Below are 19,868 nucleotides of genomic sequence, written 5' to 3' on the forward strand. Positions count from 1 at the left end.
GACGGTGGCACAAGGGGCACCATCAGGGTATCGGGGGGGGGGGTAGGATGAGACGTCCAGGCCGCGCTCATCTTTCTGGCTGAATGGCGGCTCCTGCGTGCAGGGGTCCACGAAAGACGCGACTGTGCCTCTCCGGCCAGCCGCTGCCGAGCGTGTCCGGCCTGAGGACAGCAGCGGCAGCCGAAGAGCCGGGTCCGGGATGAAAGGATCAGTCAAGACAGCTGATCCACAGGGACCCCGACGATGATAAAGCAGCGCTAAGTATCACCTCCCTGGGACCTCAGGTCACCCTTAGCAGAATATAACCAAGCTGTCTTTAGCGAGGCGAGCGTTTGAGCTTTCATCCTCTACGCGTGTGTGACTTCAGTGAAGGGCTCTGAATGGGCCGTTGGGAGTTTTGCTTGGTGTCTTCTGAATTCACGTTGCCCCCCTCCCGTAGTTCGTACTGCTCCCGAGAGCTGCTTTCGTAAATGTGCTGGGTTTCACATGTTAGCCTTAATACTGGAGTTGAACTGTTCTCTTCCACTTTGGCTCGTGCCAGATCTTCCCATCCCTTGCAGGGCAACTCCGTGGTGAAATCTGTTCCTTAATTTATAAGAAGTTGTTGAAGAACGAGGTTTCCCAAGCAGTGCTCTCAAGACGCAGCCAGTCCTAGCTGACACATATTTGGTCATACAGAGTGCCCACTGCTTTTCTTATCAGAAGGATGTCCGGCCCACAGGGATCTGGAGCAGAACGGAGGCGTCAACTCTCTTGTTTTTCTGAAATGGAGCATTGCGTTAGATGAGGGGAAAATCTAAGAACAAAGTGCTTGTGCAATACATTTCAGTGCTTGCAAGCGCTAAGCACGGCCCTGGTTCTTTTTTTTTTTCTCAGAAAGTAATGGTTAATGACCCCGTCAGGGAACAGTAGGTTTTTTTTTATTTATTTTGTTCTACATAGAAGCAATTAGACCCCCCCCCCCCAAAAAAAAATTATTCTAAAACATCAATGCCTCAGTTGATCACCAGAAAACGAAGCAAGTCGTACTTGAATCTTAAGTGGATGAGAAAACGGACACCACTGTTTATAAAACGCAAGACTGATATAAGTAACAAGCTTTCATAGGAAGAAGTGGCCGGGCCGTGGATCTCTCCTCAGGACAGTGTCAGGACGAGAGATGCCACATATTCTGTGGGAATAATATTAGGCGATTAACGCCCTTTTCGGGGGGGAAGTAACTTGTTTCAGCAGAAACAACTGTCACGCTTCACCGCTTTTTTTTTAATGAACTGCATAACAACAGTGTATGTTGCAGCCCGTTACAAAACTAAAGCTGACATTTGTTAGACAGCCCGCAATAAAAAAAACAAAACACCCCCATGGAGTCGGAGTAAGCACCACAAGGAGAGCGGTCGCGGTGTTCCTGGTCTCTACAGTGAGGCTGCCACCCTTTCAAAGGCAGAAACCCGCATCGCAGAGGGCGCAGGAGATGCCGCCGGTTCCGGAGGGCGGTTCGGTTCGGTTCGGTTCTCCCGGCCCGTGGCCACGGCCCCTAAAAAGCCGGAGAGGTCTCACAGCCGGTTTCCGCGACGCGGCTTACGAAACCGCGGCGGTCGGGGAGGATTTCCACCAGCTGCGTGACGAGGCGCATATAAGAGCTCGGGTCCGTGGCCGGCGGAGCTCCTCGAGCGTGTGTTCCCGTGTGTCCCCGAGCGAGCGAGCGAGCGCGCGCGCGCTGCGGGATGGATGGAGCGACGGAAGGTCCCGAGACCGAGACCGCGACCGCGACGGCACGGGAGCCCGACATCAGCACCGCGCTCGGCGCCGGCGCAGGGTCCGAGGGTGTGAGTTCACCTCCATCGGGGACGCTTTCAAAACCTGCAGAACTTTTAGGGGATCTATTGCATATCTATTGCATTGCGCTTTCTTTACGTTTGTATTTGCTTTATTTATTTATTTTTTTTAAAAAAGCGATGCATGTAAAGCATTTTAGAGGTTGGTACGCGGAGTGTGATGAAACTTCAGCTAGATGCTTTCTTAAAATGAGAAAAAGTGCTGGAAATACAGCGCGTGGGAAGTTGGGTATCGTGTTTTTATGAAACTGGCGTGCAAGCGTGCCCCGAACTTTACTTATCGACTGTGTTGGGAAACGTCTCTGCGAACTCTTTTTGTTAAGATCTGGTCTGATGCAATGTGCCACGAAACCTCATTTTGAGGAGGCTTTTAGGCTCACGTCACGCCCTCCCGCAGAGACCCCGTGGGGCAGCGGGCAATTTTCACGTTATGTTTTGCCATCCCCCAAGTTTGAATGCAATTCATTTTGAACTAAAGCCATTATTGAATATCTGAACTCTGAGCTCGGACTTCAGCCGACGTGCACGGTCCGAACGTTTGTATGCAAAAACGCTAAATGAAGTATATATGAACACACCGACACCCCTGTCCGGTCGGTTTAATGGGGGGTCTGGTTTCTGTATTGTCCTGTACCGTTACATCTCCCAGGTCTTCGGATTCCTTTTTTTTAAACGGGCGAGCTATCGCAATACCAGTGCAGATACTGGTGATGTTGCGAGCGAGTTATTGTGAGCCCTGTGCAGGTCTCCAAGACAGTCCGAGAAGGGCGGGGCAGCAGAGCGGTCAGCAGCTCCAGGCTAGAGGTCGAATCCGGGTTGAGAGATCAGCGAGGCAAACAAATCCGAAAGGGGGGGGGGGGAGACGAGAGGTCCAAGACCCAGTGGGCCTTCGTGTCGGTGGTCAGAGGTTCGAGGACGATGGATCCCTAATACCGAGCGAGGACTAGGACTGAACGGAGGGCTGGAATAGTGAAGGAAGAGGAGATTGAATAATGGGGATTAATTGCCGGATGTGCTGGTAACAGGTGGTCCCATTTGTACTTCGCCTTAGAGAAATCTCCAGTCTGCCCGGAAAATAAAAACAAGATTGATCTCGAGTGTCAAGTGAGCATTTTTATGCCAGAAAGCGAGTGGCATTCGGAGACGAAAAGCAGAGAGAGAAGGGAAAACGAATAGATCGCTTGTGCTTTGATCACCTGTTTAAACCGCAGGGTTGTCCGAAGTCCCCTTCCCGACTTCAGTGATGCAGGCCGAACAATTTGGTATTATTTCGAGATTCCATTGGACAAAAAAAAAAACCACAAGCTTAACGATTTTTTTAATGATATCTATAAAGGGCGAGTCTCTTGTTAGAATAGGCGCTGAAACTGACTTCCTGTATCCAAAATATATTTTTAAGATGCTGATTACCAGACGTGTGTGTTATGTGAATGCTATAGATATATACATACTGTACAGTAGTGGTGCGGAGCTGAAGTAATTAGTATACTTCTGTATATTGCGTAGCTCCAGAGACGAAGTCGGCCGCCCGTCTAAACTTCAGTGGGGTGGAGAGGGAGCTAAGGTACATGAGTTTTAGGCTTCTGTGTGGTGTGGAGGAGCCGAGTGACAGAAGATTGTTCACACGCTCGTCACACCCCCCTGCAGTTAGAAAGCCGGTCACTGAGCACGGCAGCGCTGTACCTGGAGAAGGGCTAGTGCGGGCGCAGACAGTAATACAGTAGCACTCCCAGATCCTCTCCCGCTGTTTTGTTTCCAGAAAATGTGACGGGTGCTTGGGAGTTCAGCTCCTGACCCGGGGTGCGATCTGGGTGCGGCTTGTCCGTCTTCACGTGGGTTTCCTCCCACAGTCCAAAGACATCGTGCTTCGGCGGCACAAATACTAAACACTGTAACGAGACCGAGGAGATGAGCATGGCAGGCAAATTCGTGAGGCGTTCCAAAGACGTGCTGGGAGGTAATCTGGCTTCTGGGAAAACTGGCCCTGGTGTGAGTGCGTGCGTGCCTGTGTCTGTGTGCCCTGGGATGGACTGGCACACTCTCCAGGGTGTATCCTGCCTTGCGCACACTGCTTGCCAGGATAGGCTCCAGCTCCCCCGCTACCTGGAACTGGATGAAGGTGTGAGAAAACGGATGGAAGGGTGTAACCTGTATGTGCGCAAGTATTCTTAAGGCCCCACCTCAGCCCTCACCCTAAGACCTGCTCTGCCACTTGCTGTGACAGATGTTCTTTAATGCTGTGCAGAATTTCTTTGGCACAGTGGTCATTGACGAGTGTGAATGCTGTCATGATGCCATATGGGGTTTCTGTAGAGGTGATAGGGTTGGTTATTCGGAGACCTCATGTAAATAAAGCGAGACCTGAAAAATAACGGAGATATGGAGACGGATGGATCATGGAAAAATGCAAATCATGCAAATGTGTTCCTGTGGGTTTCCTCCACTCCGGTCGCTCCGTTGTTCTTCCACAATCCCGAAACACACTGGGAGGTTAATTTCCTTCTAGGAACATCGGCCCTCTTGTGTTAGAGTGTGTGTGTGTGTGTGTGCCTGTGTGGGCGCTGGGATGGGCTGTTCCCTGCCTTGCGCCCGTTGCTTGCTGGGTCGGACCCCGAGCTGGAGGAAGAGGCTAGAAAATGATTGGACGCCTGTGACATGGGTGTCCTCTCGTTCCAGAAGCCCACAGCGTTGCCGCTCCACAGGAAGATCTGCTATGCTGTTGGCGGGGCTCCTTATCAGATGACATCGAACGCGATTGGCTTCTTCATGCAGATCTTCCTCTTGGATGTGGTCCAGGTGAGTAGGTCTGGGCCTGGAAGAGGTCCAGCACGTCCGAATCCCACTTGACATTACAGTTCCACGGTAGTCTTCCAGGTCCTCACTCAGCGTTTCCTGACCCTGGTGCTGGAGGACCTCTGTCTCTCAGTTGCGTATTTTGAACTTTTAATTGCTACGTAGGAGAATTGAGGCCCGGCGAAGCTTCCCGTAAAATAGTCAATTCTTGGTGGGCTTTTTTACATGCTGAACCAACGGGTTTTGCCTGTAAACGCATTAACCTGTTGAACTGCAGAGTACAGCTTCTGAGAATTCCCTTTGTTCTGTGAGTTTTCGGAAGGAAGGGTATGTGTCAGAGGAGGGAAGGAAATATTTTTTTCTGTCTCAGTTTTGTTGTTCTTGAGGCGTCTGTTTTTTTTCTCTGCAGAGGCGATACGGTTCCTTAAAGTAACATTTCCTCTTCTCCTGGAAGAGAATTCTAACGTTGCCCATCTAGACGGTCTTCTCGGAGACGAGGGATTTTAACAGGGCTCTTTCATTTTGCACGGGCCCTCAGGGGCTGCAAGAGCAGGGTAGCAGGGCACCTGTTCAGTTTGCTGTTGGCTTGAGTTGACCGGTTGACATTTGCAATTGAACTGTCTCCACCTCTGAATTCCGTCCAGCCTCCCTCTGCCACTTCACTGTGACAGAGGCACAGAGCCTCAGCTGTGTTTACAGTCGGACTTGGTTCTGTCTTTGCCACTCCAGCCTCCCAGTGGGTTTCACTAGCTTCCCTCCTCTCTGGTTTAGATGGAGGCCTTTTACGTGTCTCTGATCCTGTTCTTGGGACGCGCCTGGGACGCCATCACGGACCCCCTCGTTGGCTATGTAGTCAGCAAAAGTGGGAAAACAAGGTTTGGCAAGCTGATCCCCTGGTAAGTGTACCCCAATATCTAGCCTCGCCTGTGCTAGTCCTCGGGCTGTGCTGGACTGAAGTCACCATTCCTGCGCACGAGAAGTTTGAAATCACTGGGAAAGTCTTGCTGAGGCACGAGCGTCCCCCCACTCGCTGCCCTTCCTGAACCTGGGTAGGAGTACTCTGCGATATCCGAGTTGTGCTTTGCAGCCTGCGAGACCGCAGTTGTGTTTTAAAGCCATGGCAGCGCAGGAACCCCTGAGTTGTCCCAGGCTTGTGAAGCAGTGATTGAAAGCATCCTTTGTTCCAGTGTGTTTGGCTTGCTTTAAGACGTGTTGAGATTTTGGCTGCTCCAAGCCATTTGTTTTGCAAGCCAAGGATGACTTTTTTTATAGTTGGCGTGTTCCTACACGGCCACACCCCCCCCTGCAAAACACACCCCTGAACTCGACAAAGACGGGGTGAAGCCGCGAGAGGTGAGAGGAGAGGGAAGGATGTTCAAAGATGCAGCTTTTGGGTTGTGCCTCATCTCTTACCTTGTGTTCAGTGTCTTTCTCAGAAGTTAAGATCTTGATGTTCTTTGTACTGAAATATTCAGCCCCCTGTTACTTGTCTTCAGATCTTCAAAGCGGAGTGAGCTTTTTGTGTTGTGTGACCTTGCTCTTGTGTTGTGTTTGCAGGGCTGTCTTCACCATGCCGTTCGGGGTGCTGTCCTATGTCTTGCTTTGGTCAACCCCCAAAGACACTATGTCCTCCCAGTTCAGCTTCTTCTGGTACTTCTCCATGTACTGCTTCTTCCAGACCTTCATGAGTGTAAGATCTTACCCCTCGTGCCCGGACCACATCGCCCCCACCTCCCCGTCCCTCGCCCTCTGTCCCAGTGAGACCCTCCTCCTGGCCCCTGCCATCCCTAAGGAGCATTACTTTATGTTCCCTTGTTATGCGTTTCCATTGCAGGGCCCTGCCATTTCAAAATGAGCAGCCCTGCTACAAAGACACCATAAAAAATTCGCACTGCCATCCAGGCCATGAGTTTATGGTAGAAAAAGTGGTCAAATCTGCAGTTTGTTGATTGTGATCAAGCTAATAATCAAGTAATAGGTTTATTCCATGCTGAAAAAAAGAAGAAAGAGAACACAACGTTTCGGCCGTGGAGCCTTCTTCAGGTGTGAAGAAGCTAATAATCTTAACATACGGGTACTGCATGTTCTGATAAATAACACATTCCACCCAATTTACAATTGTTTCTACTTACAATCCTTTCTGCCACACTCACATGTTGTGAAAACTAAGAACAGGAGAGAAAAGGAAGGCAAACAATCTGCTCTTGCACAATAACAGTGTATTTTAAAAAGTGTGTAGCAAACTGTCTGTTTGTGCAATGCTTTATAATACACAGTATATAAAACTCTGGTGTCAGCAAGTAATTTCTTCTCACTGTTTATGGTTTTTCATGTTGGATAAACATTTCCTTAAGCTGTTTTTCTTGAAATGATCAACAGCACAGATACTGTATCAACTGTCCCACCAAAAAGAGTAACTTTGGGTGGTTATCAAATCACCTGCATTTTTAGGTGTCTAGAAACCTCATCTCTGCCCAGGCCTGTTCCCTGATAGTTCTAGAGTAACCTGGTTTTGGCTGATTTGTGAGATGAGCATGCCTGAGTAAACAGAAAACCATAATTTTGCCTGAAGCTTAACTTCCCAAGAAATCTGATATAGACCTGTTAAAAAATGTTTCCCTTTCTGTGGAGATGTACTGTTTTGGAAGTGTTTCTTACGTATTCTGTCAGAGTCCAAGCTCCTTGCTACTGTTCTGTATGAGGTGTCTGATTTGAATATGTAAATCCAGGCGGTGTTGTAGAGTTCCTTGAATTTGTCATGTTTCTCACCGTTTCCTCCTCTCTGCCTGTGCAGTGCTACCATGTCCCTTATTCGTCCCTCAACATGTTCCTGGGTGGAGATCAGAAAGACAGGGACTCGGCGACAGCCTTCAGTAAGCAGGCCTCACTTGTCTCTGACTTGTCTCTCGGGTCTTTTTTCTCCTCTGGGACACTTGATTCTTCTGCTTTTGTTTTGTGTTTGTGGTTTGCTGATGGGACAGTTCTCTTAAACACTTCAATCATTGCAGTGCAGAAGCCACTCCATGAGCCTCCAGAAGAGACAGGAGAGTCTAGTTGCCTCAGAGCTCTTGAGAGCATGGAGCCAACTGGTTTTTGATGGAAACTGATTTTGTTTTACCAGAGAAATTCCATTTGAGGGTGTGTGAGCACTCTAGTACCTTGGGCTGAGACGAGGTCTAAATCTAGTGAGGGTCTTGTTGTGCTGACCTCACGGTGTCACACTACTGTTTGGAAGAAAACCATCCAACCAACTCAAGAGCGCACCACTGTCAAATATTGTGACCACCTACCCAATTGAAAGGGTTGTCCCAAGCTTGAGGCCTGGTTAGCTGCCATTGGCCTGACAGACCAGCACAATTGTTCTAGGAATCCATCCAGATTGGCTGTGATGGAGCTTGGATTTATTTCTGATTGGCTGTGATGGGGCTGGAAGTGATTCCTGATTGGCAGAGGTGGAGCTTTGAGTGATTCCTGATTGGCTGTGATGGTTCAATGATGATTGCTGTTACGAAAAGCGTTTCTTGACGGCGGCCCATCACTGGATGAGGAAATATATTTTAGTGGTTAAATGTTTCTGTATAAGTGTGACAGAAAATGTCTTTCTGCAGAGGTTGAGTAGTTTCTCTGCTAAACTCCAATGGTGCTCTCTTCTTTGGGCCGCAGGGATGGGTGTGGAGGTTTTTGGGACGTTGGCGGGGGCCACTATCCAGGGGCAGATCGTGGGAGTGTACCACGCCAAGAAGGCACAAGCCTGCAACGAGCTCAACTCCACCGACTTCAACCTCACGGCCCTGAACGCGACTGCTGCCCTCACAGACACTCTCTACAACACGGTCAGTCTTCCTGGCTCGAGCCACTTCCTGCCCGTGATCCCACCCCCTGAGCGCCACGGCAACCGCGATTGACGGGGAGAGCAAAGCACCTAGAATCGAAAACCGCAAGGCGAAGGCGGAGCTGCAGTCGGGTGCACTCCACAATGACTGCTGGGAAGTGCGGTAAACTGGAGTGTTTGAGTGACTGAGATGGGATTCACTGGATCCAACCTGAATTGAACGGGCATTTCATTCACCCTCCTCCCCTTTTAATGCAGTCTCTGACTCTCTCCTAAAATATGTTGGAGACCGAAGTACTGTATTTGAATGTCCCCCTGCATCTGTCAGTAGCGGGTACCAGCTCCACCAGCTGTACAGGATGACCCATTTAGTTTGTGGCGTAAACTCGTCATTAGATCATTTCTTACCTTCCTACTGCAGGTAGTTTGGTCTGTAATGTGGACACGAAAGGGGCACTCAACCAGAAATCCCCAATTACCTTCACAATAACAAGAAAGAAGTGTGAAAAGGTGTTATCTGAAGGATGGAAACGTGGGCTGTATGTCTTCAGAGGTTTAAGTGATTCCAATAACATGTCCTGACACTGAAAAGAACCAGTTTTTTCACTGCCTTAGCAATGTGTAATGAGAGATAAATTAGAGGTTTTTAATTTCATGAAAGGGCAGTTGTAGTTTAAAGATTAACTAAATATTTGTCCTGGTTCACAAAACCCATTCACTGGTTACTGGTTTCATAATGACTCTTTTTTTTCTTTTTGGAAATCAGAGGAAGGCCTACTTGATTGCTGCTGTGATTAACGGAAGCTTTTATTTTCTCTGCTGTGTGGTGCTGTTTCTGGGGGTGAAGGAACAATTGGGTGAGTGTGGACATTGAAAGGGATTTAAAAATTGCTCTCCTTCCATTCATCATGCTGCTCCTAAAAACACATTCCTTCAAAACAAGCCAATTCAGGATCACTCCATTATTATCTCCAGTAATGGGACTTTCATATCAGTTTAAGCTGAGGAAAAGGAACACTAGATGAAATCTGCACATCTGGGTTTAAGAACTACAGCAGTGTTGTTCTTGCTAGGTGCCATTGGAGACCTGTGCTTTGTTTTCGGTGAGCACAAGGGCTTTCTGTTTCCAGTCCTGGTCTCGTGGTGATTGGTGATCTCTGCAGTGACAGGGGAATTTCTTCGCTTGGCTTTACAAATTGCAAAGCAGATGCGTGACCTGTCACTTTAAAACTTTTATGCCTTAACGAGCACCAGTTGCGGGAAGAATGAAATTTCGGGTAGCTCTGTCTAAGTATTGGCACACGCGGCCCTTGTTAAATTCATCATGCGACTGCTGACACTGAGGTCAGAGGTGAGCTGCTGAAATGTTCGTGGAGACCAGTGGCTCACAGATTCAGCTTCATGCTTGTTTTCTCTCTCCTCTTCCTCCGCCGCAGCCCCCCTCAGCACCCTGGACAAGCTGCAGATGTCGTACCTGTCGGGCCTGAGGTGTGTAGTGAGACACACCCCCTACGTGCGCCTGGTTTTCGGATTCCTCTTTGCCTCCTTGGCGTTTCAGGTCAGCACCGCGGGGCTGAGGCTGAAAGAATGGGGCACAGGGAATGGGGGGGGGGGCCTGCAGCTGTGGTTTACTGGGCAACAGTGGGTCGGGCTCTGCTGGAGCTGGACGAGATGGGCGACCTCGTGCTGCATGCCGTGACCCCCTGCATCTTGAGGTGTGTAAATCAGCGATCAGCCCTGAGAAGGGCTAGGGACGTGCCTGCAGACCCCAACCCGAACCCAGTGCAGGTGGGGGGGTGGTAGCGTTGAATTAGCACCTTGTGATTCCGCAGTTTGATCTTTGATCGAGTTCTTTCAGGGGCTCAGGGGAGCAGTCATGCCAGTGGCCACCAAACACAGAATAGTCACAAACGCGCTCTGTCACAGGGGTGATGTCACGTTTGTGGTTTGGCAGCAGCTCGTTGTCTGACCGGAAGGCGTTACAGGGGGAGATCAGGTCAGCCCAGTCCATCACTGGAGTACAGCTCCCCTATCTTGTGGACATTTTTATAGCTCACTCTCTGAGAAAGGCTGGAAGTATCGCTAAGGATACCAGTCATCCTGGTTTCTCACTTTTCTCCCCCCTTCCCTCTGGTAAGTGTTATAGGAATGTAAAGGCACGGACGTCTAGATTCAGAGACGGTTTCTTCCCACAAACTGTCAGATTACTGAACTCCACCCCTACCACTGGCTCACGCTGAGGGGTTTTTTCTCACACTGCTTGTCTGACTTTTTTTTAAAAAGAAGTGGTATGCTATTTAAATTGGTTTTGTTGCTGCTGCTTTTCTGTGTTTATGGTTTTGGCGATTCCTTTAATGTCTTTGTCTCGGTATATATGCAAATAAGCATTTCATTGGACTTGTGCATATGACAAATAAACTGAACTGAACATTTGAAAAGCATGCAAAAACAGGTTCAGGTAAATCCAGGTGATCCTTTTTAGCTGCATTCAAATTCTAAACAGAAAAGAACCACAGTAATTTGTGGAAGCACTAGGTGTATTTTGGGACATTTATATGCCTGTCTCAACAAAAGAAGAGTGTGAGGTTGACGTTAGAGATGCTCTGATCCTTCCCAGATGGCGCAGGGGAACTTTGCCTTGTTCTGCACTCATGCTGCGGGCCTTGGCGCCTACTTCCAACACCTCGTCCTCATCCTGCTCGTAAGTACAACGGCCCATGCCTTTCGAGGAAACGGACTCCTCCCAGTGCTTGTAACTTCTCCGTAAATAACGAGGCCTTTTAGCAGCTTTGCAGCTCAGTAAGAAGTAGCAGTTAAGTTCTGAGCATCTGGACATTAAGTAGTCTGGAATGTGCTGGACGTAATTCAGTTTCATGTGAGTCCGCCCACTGAAGGCAGTTCCCCCAGGTGCAAGGAAATTGGTACAAGCTGCTTTATCAGTGTCTTTATCAGCCTCAGAAGGACCTCGTAATCCAAGATTTTCTAAAAGCTTCACCAGAGGAGAATGTAAAATGATTAAAAGGAAGACGCTTGAACTATTTAAAAAACAGTTTTCTGACGTTAGAATGGACAACCTTGTATCACTTTATCAGTGAGGAGACGGTCAGAGCCAAGTGTGCATCATCAGTTAAAAAAACTAGCTTTATAGTTTTTTTTATAATGTTAAAGCTGGTTTGTCCTTCTTGTCCTGATCTAGTAAATGACCAATTGCTTAATCCTCTTTTTGTAACCAGAGAGTCCTGTGTGCTTTGAAATAGACTTGTGTTCCAGAGAGGAGCCTCAGATTAACCTTTAGAAATCAAACAACAAGCATTTCCACATTGCAGAGTGTGAAACCATAGGAAAACCTTAATTCAGAGAAAAGTTTTTTCCTCTGAAATTAGCTTGAAGCAAAACACCCAGATCAGCAAATTGTTATGATTGATTGATTTATTTGCCATGTCATCAGTGTGTTGAATTTTTTCTATGCGAGTCAAGTTTCCTGAACCTGCAGAACTGAAATCATTTTAAAAAGGTGTTTCCTATTAGGTGGCGGCTACTTTGTCAATACCTCTATGGCAGACTCTACTTGTGAAGTTTGGGAAAAGAACGGCACTTTTTGTGGGTCTTTCGGTAAGTTTAACAAAGTCGGCATGCCTGGAAGGTCACATTTTCCATTACTTTTCAGTATGCAGTCAATAGTAGTTAAATTGAATTTTATTAATATAGCAACCTTCTGAAAATGATCTATAGACAGCCTATAGGTTTCTACAGAGAATGGGGGCTTTCTAAAGAAACTTTGGGGTTGTTTTTGTAAAGTTTTAGAAACTTTATCAATGCTTATTTCAGTGATATATCCCAGACTTTGGTCTGGTCTGTTAGGGCTCATGTTGTGCTGTTTAAGAATGTTCAACACGTTCTATCGTGTTTATCCAAACAAGATCCATTCATGTTATTTGAATAATGCATGCAAACTAGTTAGTGACGCAGGAGGAACAGTAGAGCACGCCATCAACAATTTGAAAACACCAGGCAGAGAAGGCCTCTGTACTGTACGTTCTGCATTCTGTGAAAAGAATGTCTGTGAGGGATCCTGTAATGCCAGAAACTGGCAATCACCCATGCCAGCCCTTTTCATAATTTCTGCCAAGTCTGTAATTCTGTATACATTATGTACTTAGGCACCCTGAGTTTATTCTCCATGAATAAAAGGTATTATTATGACTGAAAGGACACCCAGATTCCAGTGCTTTCACACATACCACCAGCTTTTTTTATATATCTGATAAGATTAAATATATCGGTTTCCATGTTTATCAAATGCACGGCTTGTTCTCTGTGTGGTGTTGACCTCGGTGTACGCAGACGATTGTTGGCTGAAGAACGGATGGTGTTTTTGAAAGCAATGGAATTGCATCTCAAAATGTCAAAGAGCTATTTTAGGACAAAGAAGTTGCGATACTGTCTCTTCACACACGAAGGAAGTTGCCAATCAGTACACCCCCTTAAAAGGTCACTAACTTCTGTATTTTAAACTGCAGGGCTATTATAATACAAAAACATGATGGAAAAGCAAGGTGATTAATTTCACAGCGAAAAGGTCTCCCACTTACTTAGCGTAGACCTGCTAGGGCATGGTTTCACATTAATTAATCTAATTAGTCATTGTGCTTCTTCCTCCTAGTGCTACATCCCAGCTCTGATCATCATCGCCTCTGCTAGGAGTAACCTGCCTGTGTATGTCGTCATGGCGATCCTTGCAGGGTCCAGTCTGGCTGTCTTGTACCTACTGCCATGGTGAGTCAGCCTCGCTACCAGACTCACCCAGGCACCTGCATGTGCTCTTAGGTGTTACCTCTTTCTCATCGAATTGCACAACTGTTCCGCGCTGTCTGTCCGTACGTCCTGTCTTGCGAATGGGGAAATATCGGTTGTCTGATACTTCCCAGTGCAAGATGTAACTTTTTGCTGTTGTTCTCCTCCGCTTCTGAGATGTGGGACCCAGTGTTTCTGAGAGCAGGTGCCCTGAGTGTGTTAATCTCAAGCTCTTGGGAACTCTCAGGGTTTTCGGTTCTTATGCCATCGCATAAGATGAATTGTTTTTTCATGTTTGTTTTTATCCCTGCTGCCAGCTATGATGCTCTAGGACAGGCAGTACATTAACTTATGCCTGCTGGAGCTGAGGCTGTGGCTTGAAAGCTCCAAAAAGTTCTGCTGGTCCTGTTTTTGTAAGTTTGCATACAGAGCATATGACTTGATATTTTCATATTTGGATTTTCAGAAGGTTGTACATAAAACATTAATCCTAAAATTGCATGCAGTAGGCATCCTGCAACATCTAACTGCATGTATTTAGTTTGAAAGCTGCTTAGATTTGGGTGAAAGGTCTGGTGTTCCACAGGGATCTTCTTTCGGACCACTGCTCTGCTTAATTTAGTTCAGTAACCGAGATTCTGGTATAGCTAGTAAGATAATAAGGTTCACAGATAACAACAAAACAAGAAGAATAGAAAACAATGCAGAAGTAGCAAAAGAAATTGGAAAAAGGCGCACAGTCTTTATCATTTTAGAGATGTCTTTGAGGCATGCTTTTTCTAAGAAGAGTTTTGTTGTACATCTTGCACTTTCCACGTGTGTGGCACAGTTCAGTGGCCTTTGGTGAATCTAGCCTTTTATCTGCAGCCGTGGTGTGTGCCCTGTCTGCAAAGTGTTTCTTCACACCTCTCGCAGAGAGCAGTCACTTCTGCCCTCACCTCTCGACATGCTGACTGGCTGACTGGCTGACTGGCTGACTGGCTGACTGGCTGAAAGCCAGCTGAAAGAGCCTGACTTGTCACTCTGGGGCTCACGCTATGAAAAGGACGCAAATAACGTCTGTAAGGGATCCTTGCAGACTAGATGCGGACAAATTCCTTTCTTCCAGCACAGTCATTTCTAACCAGCGTGAATTGGGGTCAGGGTCGGGGTCAGGAGCAGGGCCAGGGGTCAAGGTCAGGGTCAGGAGCAGGGTGGTGCTGCTAGGCAAACTAGTAAAGGGATGAGCTTTACTAGTGACACGTAACTGTGATATTGTGCAAGCGGCCCGAACTGATTAAAACCTAAAATGCTTATCAGTGAAATACTTCTGTGCTTCAGCTCGCATATCCTGTGTTTTTTCTCTCACAGCTCACATTAACACATGCTACCATTTAAGCTAATGTACATCTAGTGTAAGTTTATTTTCTGTAAATGACATTCACACATGACATAGGCACAAAAAGGCACAGAAATTAGTGACAATAATACACTAAAATGTATAAATGGGTTGATTTGGAGTTGGTTGTAATGCATTCTCCCCAGTTACATTATTCTTTATTGGACACTTGTGACCAACTAACACAAGACTTCTTTTATAACCCATCTATCATGTTGGTCCCGGAATACCTGAGCTGTTTTTTTGCGATCTGAGTCCAGTCAGCCATGTTTTGTCATGATCGTCCGTCTCGCTGAACAGGGGAGTGAAAAACGCAGTCAATGGCCATCTGTGTCTCCGGTCACTGCTACAGCACCTACCTGCTCCATGTTGTCTTACAGCGTCTGGAATACTGACCGGAAGTGGATACAAGTCAGTGGAAAGCTTGCGGCTTCGCTGTCTTGCTGAAAAAGCCCTGACGCAGTGCGTGTGTTCGCAGGTCCATGCTGCCGGACGTGGTGGACGATTTCAAAGTGAAGAACCCCAATTGCAAGGACCTGGAGCCACTGTTCTACTCCTGCTATGTCTTCTTTAATAAATTCGGGGGGGGGATGTCCATCGGAATTTCCACCTTGGCTTTGCAGTAAGTGGCTGTGATTCTCTCTGACGTGACCCACCGCAGTGCTGGGGAAAAAGCCTTCTCGCACTAAAAAGATAACAAAGCTTTAGTTCTACTTTGTTACTCTACAATCCGTATAGTATACTATACTTATGGTACATAAGGAATGGCACAGAGAGGCAGCAGTTTTAATATACTATTAACAGTGGTTGTGAACTTCCTGATGGACCTGGCAGGTGTGTCGAAGCCCAGGGAAAGGTTTCACCTTTCCTTTTCTTCTGCAAGCTTTGTATGAAAATGCAGGGTATAAATACTGTATATACAGAACCTATAACTATCCTGGCTCCCTTCATCAAGCTAGAGCGTTACATTTCAATATCTGGTCTAGAAAAAAGAGTGCCACCTACTGGCACTTTTCTTCAGTACAGATTGCATAAGAGCAGGCATTGAGGTGGCATTGTCACTGTTATATCTCATCACACAGCTGTTTCATACTGTAATAAGCTTCACTGTTACATCAATATTGACTAATCTGTAAAGAACTTGTTACCTGTGTGACGCTCGCTCTGGTTTTGTGTCCCAGCTTTGCAGGGTACCGGCCAGGTGCCTGCAAGCACAACCCTGCGGTGATCACGACCTTGAAGGTGCTGTTCGCCCCAGCCCCCATCGGGCTGCTGCTGGTGGGGATGCTCATCTTCTACTTCTACCCCATCAACGAGAGGCGCCGGAGGGAGATCAAGATCGAGCTGGAGAGAGCGTAAGTCTCCTCTGTCCAGACTAGCCTTGGGGTCAAGTGTTAGGAGTCAAGGGTTAAGGGTTAGGGGTTAGGGGTCAGGGCAGACATTCAGCTTTGGTTTTTCCTAGCAGGAGTCGGAAAACACTTTGCCCTTTGCTTCAGTAATCCCATGAGCGAGCCCAGCTTAGGTGCGTTGAATACATTGGAACAGCAGGCAAAATGGGGACAAAATAAGATGAGAAATTTTTAATGCAATTTTAAAACTTTAAAAACATCAAAATTATATTTAGTCCATTCTCGAACCTTCACAGTGCTTTATTGAATAAAAAAGTCCCTACCTTGGCAGAATATCCACTGGTGTCCTTAGCAGAGGTTAACACATGCTGACACTGTGCTATTTGCTGTTATCAGTTTAATATTCTTTAACACATGTATTTAAAAATATAAAGGAGATAGAAAGGGACAGTACACAGTACAGTGAGGAAAACAAGACCATTCTCTCTTTAATTCATGTGAGAGGAAGGGTGGAGAAGTTCTGGAAATGAAAAGGCAACATCGGCCCATCCCCTGCACTGTTTAGCCTGCAGTGTGCCCCTCTGAAATAAGTGAAATATCTTCTCGTTTATCTCTCGCTGACCTTTTGTGTGCAAAACAAATATTTACCAGCCAGTTCAAGAAGTCTGTCGACACAAGAATGGAAACAAGCGACAGGATGTCAGGGTGACCAAACCAATGTTGCACCAGACTCGGAGACAGGTCGTCCTGCGGTGTACATGCCTAATCATGCCCTGTTAGACACAGAAATAGCATTGCATGGCAAGTGGTGTTTTGTAAGCAGAAATCCATCTTGTAACGTACTTTGAAAATGTCCTCTGTCGTTGGTTTTATTTTTCCTTGCTGTGGCCTTCCTCTAGTGTCAGAAGTGGCTGTCTGGAGATTTTATGATTCCTTGCAAGTGTGGGGGAAAGAACTGAGAAATAGGTACTTCTGATAAATGCAGCTTTTTTATTATTTTTATTTGGTAAAATACTGTATGTTGTTGCAAAATTTCAAACTGCATTACCATACAGTATACAGTATATATATATTCATTACTCTGTCCTCACAGGGAGAAAAAGGAGAACAACATGAATCTGAACACTCCTCTGCAGAAGCACTGATCCCTCTGCACAGCCCCACAGCCCTGTCTGTCTGCAGCCTGTTTCCCCGTCAGGCGACACGAGTCTTATCGGGACTTAAAGGAGTAGTGATGCAGATGTATTCACTGCACCGCAGTCCTGACTAAATGAAAATCCACTGTGTGTCTCCTGCTGCACTCTGCTGACTCCAGCAGATGTGCACCTGCTGTTTTATTTTACTGCTGTCTAGCGCCGGGTGTCCTGCCCTGCGTCTGCCGGGGCAGAGCTCTGCTCGAGGTCAGCACGGTCCGACACGCGGCCATTTCAGTCCGGTCTGTTGCAGTACTTCAGTGTCTTAGATTGCAGAATTCTCCAGCAGAAAGGACTGAGAGGGCCGCTGGTCTGTGGGTGGATATAACACTCATTTGTCATTCATCTTGATTATACTCCATGTTTAGGAACAAGAGCAGTGCCTGTCCACCAAAAACTGCTTTTCTCAGAAGTAGATTTTTTCGGGGTGGGTGGAGGACAGCTTTGACACCCTAAATTAAATCTTCCCAACTCCAGGACTGTGTGGTCTCTCCTCCCTGGCCCACTGCTGTATGTGAAAGTGATGGACTGAGAAGAGGGTGGACCGGTGGTACAGTGATTAGCATTGCTCTGGGGCCCTGGGTTCAATTCCAGACCTGGGGAGGTGTCTGTGTGGAGTTTGTTTGTTCTTGTGGCTTTTCTCGGGGTGCTCTGGTATCCTCCTATAGTCCGAAGACAGGCTGGAAGGTTAATTGGCTTCTGGGGAAGATTGGTCCTGCTGTGAGTGTCTGTGTCCCCTGCGATGGACTGGCTGTCCGTCCAGGGTGTATCCTGCCTTGAGCCCGTTGCTTGCCGGGATAGACTCTGGCTCCCCGACATAAATATCCGTAAGGACCCTAACCTCAGCCCTCACCCTTCATGTGACAGGTGTCCCATCTCGGGTGTATCCTGCCTTGCGCCTATTGCTTGAGGGGATAGGCTTCAGCCCTAAACTGGATGGAATGCTTAAAAGATGAATGAATTGCGAAGAACTTTTGGCATTTGCAAAGGAGAGGGGCTGCAACAGTGCTCTGGAATACTCACCTGTACTCTGTATCCATAGGTGAGGTTGTGCAATCCAGACACTGTTATCCTGAACTTCCTTCAGCCTGCAGCTATGCTGAAACAGACAGACACAGTGGCAACTCCTTTATTCTATTTAAAAAACATGAAAGATCACTGGGGAACCAGACATGCAGTGTCATTTCCAGATGAACTCCAGTTGCCTTGAAGCAGGCGTTCACTTACGTTATTGATTTTGAACAGAGATGGCTAAGATTCGCTGGTGCATGTTCCAATGTGGCTTTGTGTATTTGTAAATGCCCATAGATCTAGCTGCAAAAAAAAAACAACAACCTCTTAAAGTCATTATCCTGGACAAAGCAGATAAAATGCTCCAAAGGATTAAGTGCAGCACCAATGGGAGCACAAGATTCATGCTGGGATATACACACCACATGTGAGACTATCACCTTTTGGATATGAAGACCATTGTGGGACTATTGCTTCCCAATGTGTCACAGTTGGTGTCGCCAGCTGTCCACCCCAGCTCCACATGGGGTTTAGCTTGTACCCTGTCAATCACCTGTGCCAGCTGGGACAGATTGGATATGATATGGAATGTGAAATATGTTGATTCTGTCTGCTTTTTCTCTCTTAAATCTGGGTTCCTTTTGCTGATTAGGTTTTTTTTTCCACTATTTCTGTCTATGGCAAACTTATTTTTCTAATTGTGCTGTTCTGTAAGAGTATGAAATATATCAAATGTTTTGTTTTTCTTTTATGTAAAAATAACAAAAGATGTAGCCTTATAGCTAGTTTGGTGTTTTTTTTCATATAACTGTGTGAAGACTGTGTATTCAGTCTTCTAAAGTTTTTAAAATTTCCCATTGCAGTACATAAGAGATCAAATAACAGAAGATTCCTGATCTCCAGGTATAGTTATACTATATATACATAGGTTAAAGGAACTATATCTCTTCAGTATATAGTTTATATATTGTATGTTGTGTTCTTAATAAATTCTAACTGATAGTGTATGTGATTGTTCTGCATGAAATAATCAGGCTGTTTCATTACTGTTATTATACAGTTATTATTACATTCACAATATTTTAATCAGAAATATTTTTTTGATTTATTTATGTAGTTTTGATCCTGCGCTTCTGTGAAAAATTGTGCGAGCCCTACTGACATTTCTAGTTATTTGAAAGGTGTTTTTTTAGCGTTTCCATAAACATGTTTGCTAAGTGCTATGAAGTCCAAAGGTGTGCCCCCCTCCCAGAGGTACTTGTGCCTTGTCTTATTCTGAAATGGAGTAGATCATGAAAATACGGCACTCCTTTCTGACATACTGTACGTATAGCTTCTCTTGTAAACGTACACCATAGACCGGGACGAAAATCGTGATGAGACGGACAGGACTAGTGTAGGTTAAGTTGTCCTGCCACCTAGTGGTTGTGGCGACGTCTCTGGACTCCTGGTCTAGAATCGAAACCGTATGAGACGGTCGGAAAGTTAATTTCAAGGGCAGCTTTGGAGTGATTTCCGGGATATGCGAATATGTTGAGTTTTTTTTTAATTAGCCTATGTCTTTGTGCACTTGGTATAATACACCTCTGGAGCACGGTGACCGATTCCCCTCTCGGAACCACTATAAAATCGCGACTTGCACTGGATCTCGGCGGCTGCTCCGCGTTCAGCATAAATATTATT

At 46.5% G+C, this 19,868-nt stretch overlaps 1 protein-coding gene across 2 annotated transcripts; it reads left to right on the forward strand.

The window, feature by feature from the left end:
- Positions 1-1,401: 1,401 nt before the first annotated feature.
- On the forward strand, positions 1,402-19,278 carry LOC148817884 (sodium-dependent lysophosphatidylcholine symporter 1-like). Of its 2 annotated transcripts, none has more exons than XM_088937161.1 (14): positions 1,402-1,826; positions 4,512-4,631; positions 5,400-5,524; positions 6,186-6,318; positions 7,423-7,501; positions 8,292-8,461; positions 9,227-9,317; positions 9,897-10,018; positions 11,078-11,161; positions 11,989-12,072; positions 13,124-13,236; positions 15,111-15,254; positions 15,814-15,987; positions 17,075-19,278. In XM_088937161.1, the coding sequence occupies exons 1-14, from the start codon at positions 1,725-1,727 to the stop codon at positions 17,124-17,126; spliced, it is 1,593 nt and encodes a 530-aa protein (XP_088793287.1). In that variant the 5' UTR covers positions 1,402-1,724; the 3' UTR covers positions 17,127-19,278. The 2 variants fall into 2 exon arrangements, with proteins under 2 accessions (XP_088793287.1, XP_088793289.1); XM_088937163.1 differs by lacking the exon at positions 1,402-1,826 and adding an exon at positions 3,780-3,792.
- Positions 19,279-19,868: the final 590 nt, after the last annotated feature.

Source organism: Atractosteus spatula, chromosome 19 (assembly GCF_055471065.1).
Source record: "Atractosteus spatula isolate fAtrSpa1 chromosome 19, fAtrSpa1.hap1, whole genome shotgun sequence".
NCBI classification, from domain to species: Eukaryota; Metazoa; Chordata; class Actinopteri; order Semionotiformes; family Lepisosteidae; genus Atractosteus; species Atractosteus spatula.

Coding starts and splice junctions, on each gene's coding strand:
- LOC148817884 (XM_088937161.1), top strand. CDS start 1,725: ATGGATGGAGCGACGGAAGGTCCCGAGACCGAGACCGCGACCGCGACG. Junction 6,319..7,422: donor TCTTCCAGACCTTCATGAGT/GTAAGATCTTAC, acceptor CTGCCTGTGCAG/TGCTACCATGTCCCTTATTC. Junction 10,019..11,077: donor TTGCCTCCTTGGCGTTTCAG/GTCAGCACCGCG, acceptor GATCCTTCCCAG/ATGGCGCAGGGGAACTTTGC.